This window comes from Anser anser, assembly GCF_964211835.1.
Source record: "Anser anser genome assembly, chromosome: 2".
Lineage (NCBI taxonomy): Eukaryota > Metazoa > Chordata > Aves > Anseriformes > Anatidae > Anser > Anser anser.
In genome coordinates, this window is record NC_139721.1 from 102514176 (window position 1) to 102529800 (window position 15625).

A 15625-nucleotide genomic window follows, 5' to 3' on the forward strand; every position below is an offset into this window, starting at 1 on the left:
ATCTCCCTCCCCCCCACCCCAAAATAATGAGATAGGACTTGGAGAATGCAGTTTTAATGCAGTACCTCCTTTACATAGTCACATACCATACCCTAAGCTCACTTCTCCCACTTACTGGCATATGTACTTAGTAACCATTTTTATGTAAGCAGAAGCTGAAGTTCTGTATCTTAAAAACAAAACAAATCAAATCAAAAAAAGTAAATAGAAACATACAGAGCAGGAACTTAATCAAATGCAACATTGACGCCTGATTATTTCCTTTTAACTGGAGACAGATATGAAATAGAAAATATCTAGAAAAGATGAATGCCATTTAAAAAGCTGTTAAGTAATTTAATTACTTCAATTGCCTTAATTTACACAGCTCAAACTGTACAGCAAATACTGTGCCTGCCAGAGGGGTTGCCTGGTTTTAAGTCAATTAGGAGGATTTTTTTAAAATCTCTTTATTTACTTGAAGATCTTCGCCACATTGCTCCTTCACTCTCAGATTCCCAAGTTTGGTCTCTTTTCAGAGCCCAGGAAAACTTTCAGGAGGCGAAGGGTTTCTGCCTTTCTTTCTCCAGGGCCCTTCCCACCCCCCCAGCTGCCTGACACGCGTGTGCCTGCCACCCCCTTGCACCTGCCACCCCTGCCAGCGGCCGGGAGGAAGGTGCCAGTGCTTTCGGGTACAGCAGGGTCATTAGGAGCCCCCTTTTCCTGCAGGGTGTCATCCCCAGAGACCAGCACTTAACGGCAGCGAGCCTTTTTCTGGAAGGCTAACACCATCACCGCAGCTGCAGCTGCCGGCAGCCCTTTTCCTACTAAAAATCAAACAGCTGGGTTGCTCCCCTGCCTAGTGCTGGGGCTTGTAATGCCTGAATTTTTTCAGGTCTGATGGGTGATGCTGGGCTCCTGCAAAGCACGGCACCATTGCCATACTGCAGAGACCCATTTTGAGCCTTTTTGTTGATACCTCTTTTTACTCTATTTCACAACCCAGGTACAACTGCAATATGGTTGGTTGGGTGTTGTGTTTTTTTGTAGTTGACGGTTTTTGTTTCTCCTCAAAAAAAAAAAAGTTCCCAGTATATAATTCACTAAATTTAACCCCCACCCTGTTCAGGTGGCAAGACTGTACTGCTAACTAATGTTTTCTGCCAATTCCACCTCGTGTTATCCAGCAGGATGTTAAGTCATTACTTACTGATTACAGTGATTGCAAGGATAAGCCACTCAATCATCTCTTTCTGGAACTTGCAAAGGGATACAGCAGGATTGACATTTAATATCCCTTATGCTATTAACCACTATAGGGAGGGGAAAGGGGGGGAAAACAGGAGGGAAATCTCTGCAGAATTAATGAAGCAATACTGTATTGCACTTGCAGATCATTTTGTTTAGAGCAGGATACTGGTAGGGCTGGCTTGCTGAGGAACAACGCTGGAAAATAGCATCAGACAGAAAGAGTTATTACAGTCAACGACAAACCCTAACTTGATGACTGAAATTTTATTAGTAAGCATAAAGGACCACGGGTGCACTACTCTGAATGAACATGCATTTAATCAGCTACTCACATCAGATTACAATATACCAAGACATGCAGCCCACACTTAATTACAACCGCGACTACTTTTGCTTGTGATACTCCTAAGCATCAGGAGAGCTTACCCTCCCCAACAATAGGTACCTTTTTTGAGGTTATTCTGATAGGATCTGGCTGCAATTATTAGAACGGATGCATGCACAAAATCTTTTAGTTCAAGTCTTTCCCTTGACTTTTTGATACCACTGGATGTAACTATTCTACCCTTACTTTTCATGGTACTGTGTGTCACCATTACAGGCGGGAGCTACTTGGAATATTTGTCTTGCGGAAAAAAAGATCTCAGAAACTTACACACCGAAGACTGTCACTTCCAATATCTAATACTAAAGGCTGTTGTTTCCTCCCTCACGTGAAAATGAGAAGCGAGCAGGGCCTCTCAGCTCCCTTTGATTCCAGCAGAGGAGGAGGGGATCTCCTGATCGCTGTGTGGAATCAGGTCTCATATAATCATTCTGGGACTCAATTTGCAGGCCACTAAAATAGCACAGGCAATGTTTCTTGATACCCAACAATCTCTTTTGAACCCTGACCTCTCAACAGGACCCTGAGCACATCAATCCAGCTAGGGGGCCACGAACGGGCATTATGATTAACACCTACTTTATGGTGAGCTTGAAAGCAAGCAGCAGGACTGGTAACCAACTGAAAGTTTAAACAGGAAATGTGATTCCTATGGAGTTGTAGGCTGCCGCATACTCTCCTCATTCAATACTGAAAGAACTATTAGGAAAAAGAAAAAAAAAAAAGAGACCTAGACGAATCTGGCTCTTCTTCTAAAAGAATCAAAGTGGACAAATGAACTTCCTCTCATTTATTCATCTATCAAGCTTGGTTTTAAGTTACATCATCATTAAGATAATAATTTCTGCTTTCTATCACTTTAAAGCATGTTCTCAATAACTATCTGATTCTGATAAAGGTAGTCAAGTCCACAACCTACATACGTTTATAATTAGCTTTTTTTCTAAGGCAGAGTAATAGGTTAATAAGAAATATCAGATTACACTGGAACGAGCTCATGGGTCAAAAACTAGACAAAACACATCAAACTGAAAATAAGTGCTTGCCTGTCAGACACTGAAGGAGTCCCTATACAATAACTTTATTGTTCTATGGCAACATTAAAAAAATCAGTTTAGAGCCAAAATGTGCAAAAGAGGAAAACATTTTAGTCACTGACAAAACTCACAAACCAAGCAGCAAATAATTCAAGGCTAAACACAGTATTAAAATCTCCTAACGTTCTCCAAGCAGTGCTGCAGAGTACAGGTTTGCCCCATAAAAGCATTAATTCACCCTGCACAGTAATTCCCTGTACTTTTCAGAAAATAAAATTAATAATTAATTACATCTATACTGCAGATTCAGTGAAAAAAATAAACTGCATGTAGTTAAGGGCTGTGTTGGCTTTGCGTAGGGTTTCTTTGGTCAGCACCTCTTAGGATGTGTTGTAGCAATAAATCTGGTTCACCCACAAAGCAGAGCAGAGCGGAGCATTGAGGTGGCCAGCCCGGAATAGCATTAAAGCTGCTGCCTAACTGTAAGCATGCAAGTACCCACATTGGGCCCAGTGGAGCTATTCCTGTGCCCAAAGCAAGGCAATTGCTTGAGAACTTGCTGGAGTGGAGCTCGAGACCTGACTGCACTGCTCTCACCTTGGTGTGCTGCTGATCAGGTGTGTATGAGCAGCCGAGACCGAACTTGCCCGTGTCGGCATTCGACACACTTCAGCACAAGGCAGCTCACCATGCACATCCCTGCAATGCTGAAAGAGTTAGCCTGAAGGCTGCTTTTTAACCTTAGGATTACTTAACGTTACAGAAGTGCCATATGATCCAACAGAGGTCCAGCAAGACAGGTTTCGTGACCTGCACTATTAGGTGAAGGCTCCCCAAGGGGAGCGTAAAGCTAACTTGAACATATTCCTAATACTTCTCTTCAGAAAGCCACTCCATGCACCACTTGAAAACCTTTCTGTGCATGCAGCAGCTTTCAGGATGATGACCTAAATCCACGCACAGACATTGCAGGGAACAGGGTCTTACCATTTCTGATGCCCCAAGACTATCACTGTAATCATGAATCATGGCAGGGATGTGCACACGAAAAGAGAAGGCCTGACTGCACTGCACTGGGGCAGCAAGGCAGACCGAGACCCCAGCCTCGTTATTCCAATACGATACCAGTGATGTGGTCAGGACATAAAAAACATATTTGTTTGTTGCTATTACTTTATCAAAGCAGATCAGTCTGAGGCTACCAAATCACTCAACACACAAGAGTAAGTTTATTTTATTTCCTAGCAAAAACTTTTACTCATGCAGCCTTCTGTGAATAAGCATCTCAGCAGTTTTCTTCACCTTTTTTTTTCCCCTAGCAGCAACTAAACATAGCAGTCAAAGGAGTAAACGAAATTTGCAGAGAAATATATCCTAGCAAACTGTGTGCAGTTTGGTTGAGATACACAAAATGAAGCACCCAGTAGCAAAGATCAAAAGCCTGCAAAGACAAATTCAAAACAAATAAGAGAGGTTCCAAATTAGAAAGTCCAATCAGGCATCAGAGTACACCAAAGAATTTTGTTATTACAAATTACGATTATTGTTTTTTAATTTTTTTTTGATCACACGTGTTTTAAAAGAAGTTTTAATTTGCTCCAGCACTAAGACCTTCGCCACATGTTTGGGCCTGGAGCACATTTTAATGGCTTAGTTATAAATCCCTGAAATTAAGGGTTGATAATGGAAATGCTGGCAGACCCTTATCTAACACAGTGCAAGCATCTTAGCAATAGAGTAAGAGCTTGTGGATAGGTGAGTGCAGCAGAAATCTTTTTTGCATTAAGCAGGCACAGTAACTCGGCAAAAGTGGCTAACAAACTCTGGCCACACTCGCTTATTGCTTGAGCCCACTGGGCAGCTATTGCCTTGCGGGGGGCATCCCCAAGTCCAGACCTCCTACCTTTCGTTGCAGTGTTTGAGTCAACACCAGCTGCCCTTCCACTTCACCTTCCCCACCTTCCTTACCTTGCACATAGGTCTTACAGCAGGCTCTTCAATAGCCAGTTTGACATGGTAAGATTTAAAAGGTTTCCACACCCAGCATTCATTTTAAAATAGTTTCTACTACTGGGTGTGTTACCCACTTCGGGGAACTGTTGAAATAATGGTATTTTCTTTGTCATTAATGTATGCTTTTTCACGATTGCAAGCTTTTCATAAAAAAACATAACTAATAGCTTTCAACTTATTTATGAGCCAAGTTCTGGCTATTTTGGAAAACAGCAGAGCTGTCTCTCAGACAGCTGTCACTCAAGTACATGTTACCCTGCAAACTTTGCTAATTAATGTGTTGTCCAGAAAGAGAAACACTGATACTAGACATGTTTACAAGGTGACATTGGTATGATAGGCAGATGTTGCTCTGCAAGCACAGCAGAGTCTACTGACAAAGACAGCAAGGCTGATTCTGTTCCTCTGTTATTTTTAAAGGTATCTTACCTTGTTTAAGAGAGCATTCAAATGCAAATCACAACAATTTAACAAAACCACAGCCCCCTGCAAAAAGGAGGCACTGAATCAACAAAAGCTGCAAGTTTTGTAGGAGTGGTGTCTTGTATCAACTGATGATGTTTCTGTAGTAATACTCATTCCAGCATTAAGAACAAAAGATGCAAATACGATGCAAGCTCAGGTTTCATGCAAATTGGTCCTTTGTAACCAAAATTCATTATCATGACAATCACATCTGCAAGAAGCAAAACTTTAAAACACTGCAACAGTAAAACTCATGCTTAAATTCCTAAAGTTTTGGTAGTAGATTTTGTTTTGGTACATGCTCCATGGAACCTTTAAACCAAGAGAAAGTTCTTCATATCCAGGAAGGAATTAATTTTTATCCCTGTGAAGCCCAACCCTGTACCTCTGAAAAATTGTTTGCTTAGTTATACACGAAGGCAGATTAGAAACCCAGACCTTGGAGATCCTGGTGACTTCCCTTAAGTATAAAAAGACTCTTGCAAGAAGACCAATCCTTACCCACTGAAAACAGAGGTTACTGACGCTACCTTAACAAACACAGGCTTAGGCCCCAGGATGTGTACCACATTAACATCTCAGTCCATTAACAGGAGAAAATTACAGCGACAAAATTTTCTAGTTATTTATTAGACCTAGAATCTTTTCAGCTCCTGGGAGTTTGATGACCCTGACATGCAGTAATACACCGTGTAGATGCAGCAGGTAGACACGAACTTAAAACTCCCAATACGCTGATAGGTAGAATAGACAGAGAAAATGATTTGACCAAACGGTTTTAGTAAACCAAGTGTCAGAATTGCGTAATTAGGTAAAAAAATCCTGAAGGCTTTACTCTTGGCCCTCTAATTGAAACGTTTGATGATATTGCTAAAACTAGCCCAAGCAGTCAAGAGATGTGTGCCAATACTGAGTTTGAGCACAACCCCCCGACACATCAAAGAATATGCGTGTGTTTAAGTGTGCATCTGCTTGAGAAGTTGGGCCAATGTAGAAAATCCTATTATTTAAAATAAAATAAAAAAAAAAAACAATGGGGAGCTCTTCAGCTAATGTGAACCTCTATAATTCTATTGACAGCAATGGATCCGTGATGACTTACACCAGCTGAGGATCTAATTTCATATGCCTTAGAAAACTGATCCAACTTTTTCCATAGCTGTTCAAAAGTTTCTGTATTCTCTTGGGGATCAACTTGAACTATTAGGTCAGCAGGTGCTGAGTTTGCTTTGCATCTGAAGTCCAGTTCACACAAAAGGATGTTGGGACATGTGCCATCTAATTTTTACTGACCCACAGAGATTCCTCCCCTAGTATGGCTGGAGGATTCATGGATTTTCTGCTTTACACAAGTTGGAGGCAGATGGTTCTCTGAGAAAGCACAAACCTTTCTTCAAGTTACTGAAGTGCGAAACGGACCTGGACCACGAGACCAGATATCTGAGTGAGCATGATGGAAGCAGGAAGGGTGGACAGAAAACATTTTGCCAGGGATCCACCAGGACTCCAAAATATGCAGAAAGCCATTTTCCATTTTTAGCAATTATTGTACTCATTTGGAAACAAACCAACCAACCAACCACCAAGTAGTAGTTCATCTGCAGCTATCCAAAATTCATAGGGCCAAACTCTGCCTGCAGTTCTTCAAGCAGTTTTTTTTCTTAGCTTGCAAAGGGAGTTTTGTATTAGTAGAGACCAATACACTGCGCCCTCTTAAACTGAACAATGAAAGGGCTGGGCTTGCTCTCACACACTCTCTGGAGAAGCAGAGAATACATAAAATTGTCAAGTGAGGTAATCTCTGTGGAGAATTAAGTAAACTACTCCATTTTTGCAAATCAACAAGTTATGCATTCACAACTTTGAAATGAACTCATGGGAGGATACACTCGTAGGCTGATGTTTTTTTGCTGACCATTAAAGAACTCTGGGGAGGTGGGGGCAGCACTTTGTGAGGAGCAAGTTTATTTGTGAAAGAAGAAGAGAAGACAAAAGCCCTTCGCCATTAATTTTGACAGGGCTACTTCTGTCTCTTTTGTATTAACTAATTATCCAACTAGCGTAAGAGATTTCAATGGTAAAATGCAAAGCGCTCGCGAGCCCTGCCAGGCTAATCAAGACAATTTCCAAAACGCCGAAAACAGGAACTTCCTATAATAAATAACTTAGCTCATTTACATCTCAAATTAGAACATCTGGAAGAAAAAAGACTATGCCTGATGCCAAAACAGGCCTTATTGTGTCCTACCACTTTTCCACTACCACCACCAACACCCTTGTTTGTTTTCTTTAGCCCTTCCTTAGAACAAACACCAATCCAGGTGCAAATGCTCAATTCACAAGGAATGCAGTGAACATAAAATTACTGTAGGTTTGGCTTCTAGTAAATCCCTGCTGTTACTCACCATTGGAAGTTGTGCTGGAGGCAACAGCCTTCTCACTGACATCTGTTCGACTGGAGCATTTCACGATGGAATTCTCCACTTTTTTCTTCTCCGTCGTGGTAGAGCTATGGGACTGCGCCTCCATGATGACTTCTCATTACTTCAGCTCTCCTTGTCCTAATACCTGAATGAAACAAGAGTGTCATACACTTTAAGGACCATCAGAAAGCTTAGCCCCAAACCTGTCACACTTCTCAACTGAAGAAGAGCCTGCAGCACAAGCGCATTAGCAGGCCAGAGGACATTTCTGGGTGCCCATCAAATCAGGTTTGCATGCATGAATTCCTGAGGAATTTAAGGAAAAACTAACACTAAAAGCAAGTATGTTTGCCTTTAAAGAGAATCAGCATCACAAACCTCTACACTGCTTGATGGATAGGTCCATTTTTTTTTTCCAAGCCTCTAGGGTTTTAATGGACCCAGGGGAAAAAAGCCAGTATTTCTCTCCTATGTCCACAGCACTTTGGAACAATGCAAAAGAAATCAGACAGACATTCATGTTGACTATAGAAGCCAAATATTTAAATTTCAACATTCACACTATCCGAACACAAAGCAGTCAGAATTATCCTGTCTATCTCTACACCTTGTCCTACTTGTGTAAACATCTCTCATTTTGTTTGTTCAGAAATCTAACTCAAACAAAAGTGCATTGGAGCAACACCCTGAAAACCACAGGGAAAGGCAAATATTATTGCTAGTGGCAGCTAATGAGATCACTTTCCTTTGCACGAAAATGGAAAGCCCTGCAGAGGGGCCTGGCCGATTATTCTGCCTTTCCTGACTCTTCTCAGGGCCATCTCCAGCAATATGTTCATTTTATACACCTCAGATCACTTCACCTTCTTCTCGGAGGTTTTATACTCATGATGTAAACCTAAAAAGCCCACAAGCATCCCGAATGGCACAACTCTGTGCAGCCTCACCAGGCCACTGAGGCCGCTCACTCGATGCACACCAATCTGTCCACGTGAGCTTTACACCAACAACCAATATTTAGCACACACCATGCTTAGAGCTGAAGTACTTGTGCCAGGGTACTTTGGACAAGATCCTATCCAACAACGACAAAAATTAGTAATAACTTAAGAGCATGTTTCCAGCTCCAAACAGCACTGCAGTCATTAGCTGAGCAGGTCTGAAACGGAAGTGAGTTGCGCTGTTCTAGAACAAGATTTAAACAAATTCAAGTAACAAAGGCTTCAAAACAAGCCACAAACTGAACTATAATGAAGTGTAATTACATTAGCAACCTGTTTCCCCAATTCTGACAGTCCGGGAAAAAAAAAAAAAAAAGGCTACAAAGCCAATTCATCACAAACACAGCTGTCTAGTAAACCTTCCCCTTTCCCACCTCCCTGGTAGGAGTTCTTTTTAATAGCACAATAAAACACTCCAAAGCCTCATTGTTATACAGTAGGGATCAAAGAAGAGCCCAATCACTAAATGAATCATTATTCAGCTAGGCAGCACAGCCAGAGAACTGGACTAGATACCGGAGCCTCTCCACCACTGACCTACTGGTCTACCCTTCAGCAAGGCATTTTTCCTCTCGAGTTTCTCCCTGGCTAAAAACAAGGAATAACGGAGCTTTGTCTGCCTTGACAGAACATAAGAGTACTTTCAAGATCTACCTGTGAAAGCACAATAAATATTATCATGACCTGAGAAATTACTTGTAACAGAACACGGTACATGAAGGAGATGTCAAGTGCCTCCAAATACGAAGCCGGAGAGATCTAACAATACTCAAATCAGCCCTCACTTGTACCCAGCAATGCTCAAATCTTGAGGAGAGATCTCACACAAGCTTTGTAAAGAGGACCTTTCCAAATTTCTCATATGCTTTCTCCCTCTTTCCCTTTGCAGACCCTATGCAAAAGCATCCACAGCTTTGGTCAATTTTCATTCACAATGTACTTTTCAGTGCCTTGTGATGGCAGAAACCAGGGGAAGCTAGCACTGCTGCCAAGCTTCTCACCTTGTGCAGCCCAGAACATGCTGGTTTTCTCTCTACAGCCCTGGCCACGTGAGCATCAAAATCTGCCGCTGCCCATTCTCCAACCAGTGCACGAGCTAGTCCTTCAGTGAGCTCTGTGCTCTGACTACCCTCATTTGAGTTACTTCATATTCTTGAAAAAGAACAAATTTCAAGGCTTTCTGTGAAGGAGTTTTAAAAGCTATAAATTTTCAGTTGTGTCTATTTTTCATCTGTTTAGCATTCTAAGGGCCAAGTCGTCTATTGAGGCAGCATTTTCATTTACATCAAGGAGTTTGGCTGTGTGAGAGCTCGGAGGGGGAAGCTGCAGAATTTTTCCCTCTTCTGTCCTCAGTCCACAAGCCTGTGTCTTTGGCTAACAGTCATGAAAGGAAACAATTGTAGTCGCTCCTCAGCTAAAAAGGAAGACGTCACATACTTTACCCCCATTTCAGAAGGCCAGCAGAGTGGCATGAAACACGTGGGCAAAGGTCATGAAAATGCTGACAGGTGTCTGCAGCATTCCGCCACCTCCTGAAACACAGATGTCTGGGCTGATAGGAGCAATAAGCCCTCACTTATCTCCACCTCCTTCCCCTCTCCTCCATGGCAGGACAGTGCCTCCACTAAAACCTGATCCTAGCGCTGCCCACAACAGGATAGAGACAAAGGTATGGTAAGGAGGTAACACTGCTTTAATCTCCTTTAAAAAATAAAAATAAAAAGATAGGATCATCTGCAATTCAAGAGCAACATGTGGCTGCCCAGAGAGGCATCCATCCATTCGTTAATTTTTTGTTTGTTTTAATGCAGAGATGACTAGGAGATGTAACACTATTTCCTAACACTCTCTATCACCTTCCTGCTTTATGCTACCTACCGTGGACAACAGTGCAGAACGCAGGTCTGAAGTAGCAGCTGAAGTGGAATTTTGGACAGAAAATTGCAGGATTGGCTACGTGCTAATATAAACATTTGCTCTTGGTACCTGTTCTGGTTCATGTCTGCTTAGTTTACATATAGGAGGCTGTTTTATTCATGTCAGCACTGAAGAGAGAGCATCACAAAAGTAAACTTTCCTGCTCAGTCCCACTCTCTGCATCACCAGCCGATGGCTGCAGGCATTCCCTCCTGTGCCTTCCTCCCTCTGCTCCCAACCCACGCGCGTGGTCCAAGGGCATCTGCAAGAATTCCAGCAGCTCCAGTCACACCCCAGTGCTGCATCAGCTACGTGGTAATAGGCATGGCTGGAGAAGGCAGGAAAGCCAGGAGAGATTGCAGGACTAACGATAGGAGGCATGCGTTTTGGTGTGTTTTGCCAAGCACGTCTGATATGGAAGCAGATACCTGGAAATCAATATGGTGTCTGAAAAAATCTTTTTTTCATGAACACAAACTTAAGCCCAGGTTGAAAACACAAACCAGACACGCAGTTCTTCTGGAATTATTCTCCGTAATTTTGGCTGTGATTTTTATTTTCTCTCAGAAATTGTACTGAGATATGAGAATTGCAATCTACTAAAAAAAAAAAAAAAAAGTCCAGGACAATGTGAAGATTTATTTCCACTGGCCACTAATCCTTATCAAAAAGCACTCCAAAAATCAGCCAGCCTGACGTCATCTCCACATTAGAATACGATGGGGTTTCCTTTATCATGTTCATGGCTCTCCCCAGCATGTGGGTCAGTGACTTCCTAGTTCCTGCCCCCAGGCCTGAGACAATATATATCTATTCTGCAAGAATGAGCTCTGCTTTCAAAAAAACAGAAAGCTAGTTTCTGTCAGCTATCCAGCATCTCCATGTGCATATGAATGGCAAGAAAATGCTATAACAGTATACGGGTAAAAGTCTGAACTTTCATAGGTAAATAGAGGGATAAACATTCCTTCCTGAAAGCAAACATTCATGGCTTTTTCCCATTCAATCATGCTTGAACCTTTTGTAATATCCCTAAAGCCTGAGCCCCCTGCACAATTAATTCCAGACCCCCATTTTTGACCTAATCCCTCTCAAAACAGCAACCTGCCTGCAGGTGTGTCTCTTCTTTCTGAATCAAAAATGTAAACTTTCACAAACATGTTAAATTACAGAAAATTTAGGAACAAGCTTAGTTACACCAGGAAAACTGTCTCTTTTAAAAGGAGTATCAGCAAATGGCAATATGTTGGCAACGTATTTCAAACAAAAAAATTCTTTCAAGCAATTTGAAATGATATAATTTCCTGTCCTTACGTATGCTGGTCATAAAACTGTGCCTCGCAGTAGTAAAAATAATCATATTAGTATACTGGGGGGTGGGAATCTCTCTGTTCATTTACTCACAATGCCAACTAACTGAAACCAGTGGAGCAGCCCTGTCCTCAGAAGAGCGGGAAACGCGACCCTTTCTGAACATACACTTCAGTTTTACAAGAAATCTTCAGCTCTGCATTTCTTTTCCTCTCTGAATTACTTTTTAGATCATTGTTTTTATATTGAATTAGTTCTAAGGACCAGATCACACCCATCTTTATTCATGCACATAGTCTCACTGACTTCCACAAGAATACCTGCTTCACTATGAGCTGTCAGGAATCACAGTCGAAAACTGACAATTTGCTTGTTAGAATGGGTTATGTTTCTTGCAAACTTAAACCTTCTGCCTTTATTAGGTACATTTTCGAGGAGGTATCTTTTAATGCGTTGCAAAAAAAAAAAAAAAAAAGCCTTTCCCAATTTCATTTGAAGCTGCTGTAGTTGTATTCAATTCATTAACAAGTGGTTTGCATCCGCTGAGAAGAGCTGTCTGAAATAGCAGTGTCACAGCATTCATCATCATTACATCAGCAGTAGGGAAGTTCAGACTGATTGCTATCAGCAACCAGAGTGCCCCAATCAGCGTGCAAGCAAACATAGCATGTTTAATTTTTCAGAAATGGCTCTGGGTATTTAGGGTGTTCATAGGTACTACTTTGATCCACACTACTGGAAGCAGTCTTTGGGGATACAACACATCGTGAACGGCACAACTGTATGAAAGTGAAAAACACAAAGGGAGGCACGAAGAACAATCAGGAAATTACAGCCTCTCTCAACCATAAAGGACCCTTTATCAATTTTATCAAAACCAGTTACACTGTTCCTTGGGATTATTTAAGGATAAAAAAAAAAAATCTGTCTTGTTCAGATACATTCAAATGCAAAATTTTCATGAGACAATTCTATGCTATTATACGGGAGCTATTTCACGCTGATTTATACAGGCTTGATTCAGGTACATTCAACTTCTAAAACCCACCTCGATTTCAGCATTGCTCTTCATCAAACCTGCTGGCAAAGCTGCACTGCCAAAGTTACCCCTGACAGCAGTCGCTGAAAAATACACGAGTAGTGCTCAGGTATTTTCAAAAGTACATTCCAGTTGCAGCATTAACCTCTTGGTACACCAAACCATTTTTATAACAGCTATAGGAACTAATCTACATGCTATATGTTTTTTAAATAGTTTCATCTTTCCTCGGTTCTTTGTAAGCTTAATCAGAACTCTGCCAACCCCATTAACTACTCCTGGGCAAATTTCATTCAGATTCTTCCCTGTTGAGCCAGCTGGTCACAATATCAGTCACTAAGACTGATACAAACAGAGCAAAAACTTAAGTCTTATTGGCAAAAAAAGTCTTATAACCACTAAGAATAAAAACACATCAAATCACTAATATGTTGGGAAAAAAAAAGGTGCCTTATACTTCACAATACTTATCTCTGTTTAATTCACATGCATGATTTATAAGTGTGCTAGCTGCGAACTGCATACTTCTAAATCTGTTCTGAAATGCAAAGTAAAATTAGAAAAAAAGACAAAACAAAATGATTGGATCAGATAGGCAGATTTGTTGCTTGAAATTAAAAAATACCCCAGGTTATAGGGCACCATATGTATTAACACAATCTTTCCAAATTCATTACTGTCTGCTGTCTTTTCCTGTGGGTTGCTTTCCTTTGATTTCTTTCCCCCGTAAAGACTGAAAAACAACTAGACCTAAAGCCTGGTTAATGATGATCTGATCTGTTCCTGATAGGTTAAATAGCTTGTGGCAACAATAATGCAGGATCACAAACACAAAGGCAATCAGCTAGGCAAAGCAGTACTATTATCATCCTCGTGATTAAGATCCTAAGTGAGAAATTATTCTATGGAGTACATTGAACTACTGATCAAGTGTAATAATTGCTTGACTCCAGAGGAATTACATTTGCTTACATCTTTCTGATGCAGATAAACTGAATTGCCAAAAGTTACAAAAAATATTTAAAACATACCCACATACAACAGGATCAGCAAAGATGAGAGTGACAATTTCTACTGAGGCAGCACCTCGGTTGCACTTCACACACATCACCCACATACTCCTGACTCCTGCAAGTAGATTATCTCTGCTCCTGCTACGGTATTTATCTTGCTGTTAAGTGTAACTCCAATTAAATGTTTTTACTATTACTTCAACAGATTAAAGCCTGTATCTAAATAAAACAGCTTTCCACAAGGAAAGCGGTGATTCATAGTTTCTTACCCTGGAAGAAACAGACTGTAATGGATAACAGGACTGTAGGATTTGGGTCAAACTGCCCGATTCCTAACAGCCCCTCTCTCCATCCCTCACAGAAGTTGCTGTCTGGGGACAAGCAGCACGAAGCTGAGGGTTACTGAGCTAGAACTTATAATACATTTTAGCGGCTTTTCGTTTCAGAGCTGATGTGTCCTCTGAGGTTAAAATTTATAATCCAGCCATTATCCAAGACTCTTTAGATTTAGTAACTGAACTTTACAGTGAAAAAACACATACCCAAACAAACAAACTATGCTGTTAACACTACATCTAAATACTTATTTTAATCAGATGGTCTTGGGATTCTTTCTATTCCTCATTTTAACTTTGACTCTCTTACAAACTATCTAAACACAAAATAGAACAAATTTTATTTCTTAAAAAATAGAAAGCGCCACATACTTTTGAAGTCTCCAAATCAGTAAATATACTGTGGAAGGAGAGGGAGGGTGTTAAAAACAGCAATACACTTACCCTTTCCAAATCAGAACTCCTGCCCAATTAAACTAATATTGGTAGAAAATTCAGAGTAAGCTTGTTTTGCAATCCTGCATGTCCTTGTGCTTCAAACTGTAGAGCAGGAAAAGCTGTAATAATTATGTCAAAATAAGATTACCTGTGAAAGAATTAACATGGGGGAAAAAATCTCCTGTGGACTGTTTGTAGCAATAGTAGGGAAGTTTGAACACTTACTTTGAGCTAAGTCTACATTCATTTTTTGCCCATATTTTTCTTCAGGAATTCAGTAGCACTAAATCCAAAACAAATATTAGCATAGTGACTTCCTTCTGTAAAACACTTGTTTCATGAAACCTGATTTAGAGCATTCGTATGCTCAAGATTTGAAAAGGCAGGAATATGCCCAGAGGAAGATAATCAGCAAGTCTTGCTGTGTTGATAACAAACCCTATGACTTCCTCCACTGATACTGTTATTGGCAATAGAAACCTTTATGGGGAGGGTATACAATGCTTTCTTTCCCCTCTTGCTGGTATTTCAACAAACAACTCGGTAAAGCAAATTACAAACATCTGTAATGGCTGTGCTTTGCATTATGATTTATTTAGTTCATCAAATAAGAAGTCGCTACAACTGCCACAGAAAAATGCCAAAATATTCTAATTTAGAGCGCTAAAGCTAACCATGAATTCCAGTGGCGCAACCATTTTCTTCACACTTTTTGCTTTATCTCATATCAATCCCAACAGATGAAAGTTTCTTTAGAATCAAAACTAGACCTATGTATCAATGTCAATCTATACAGGAACTAAGCTCAAGGAAGAACATATTTAATATACATCTACTGCAGAGATGTGCCTTCTGTTTTCAACTTATGATATGCAAATGAAAGACAAAAAGACTGCATCCGGTATTTTACAATTAGCATTTTAAAACGAGATTAAAGGACTTGAGTAGAACGTTCTTGAAAGCGCCACGTTTTGATCACCGTTCCCATTCCTGGAATCCTATTTATCTGCACAGCATA

At 40.7% G+C, this 15625-nt stretch overlaps 1 protein-coding gene across 5 annotated transcripts in view; it reads right to left on the minus strand.

Annotated features, from left to right (window-relative positions):
- The window catches only part of GLI3 (GLI family zinc finger 3), a 217807-nt gene that overhangs the window by 188398 nt on the left and 13784 nt on the right, over positions 1-15625 (minus strand). For all 5 annotated transcript variants that reach the window (XM_083825633.1, XM_083825630.1, XM_083825634.1 and 2 more), the window contains one exon: positions 7536-7698. In XM_083825633.1, coding sequence (XP_083681759.1) covers positions 7536-7659 — 124 coding nt within the window. In that variant the 5' untranslated portion in view covers positions 7660-7698. The remainder of the gene's footprint in view (positions 1-7535; positions 7699-15625) is intronic.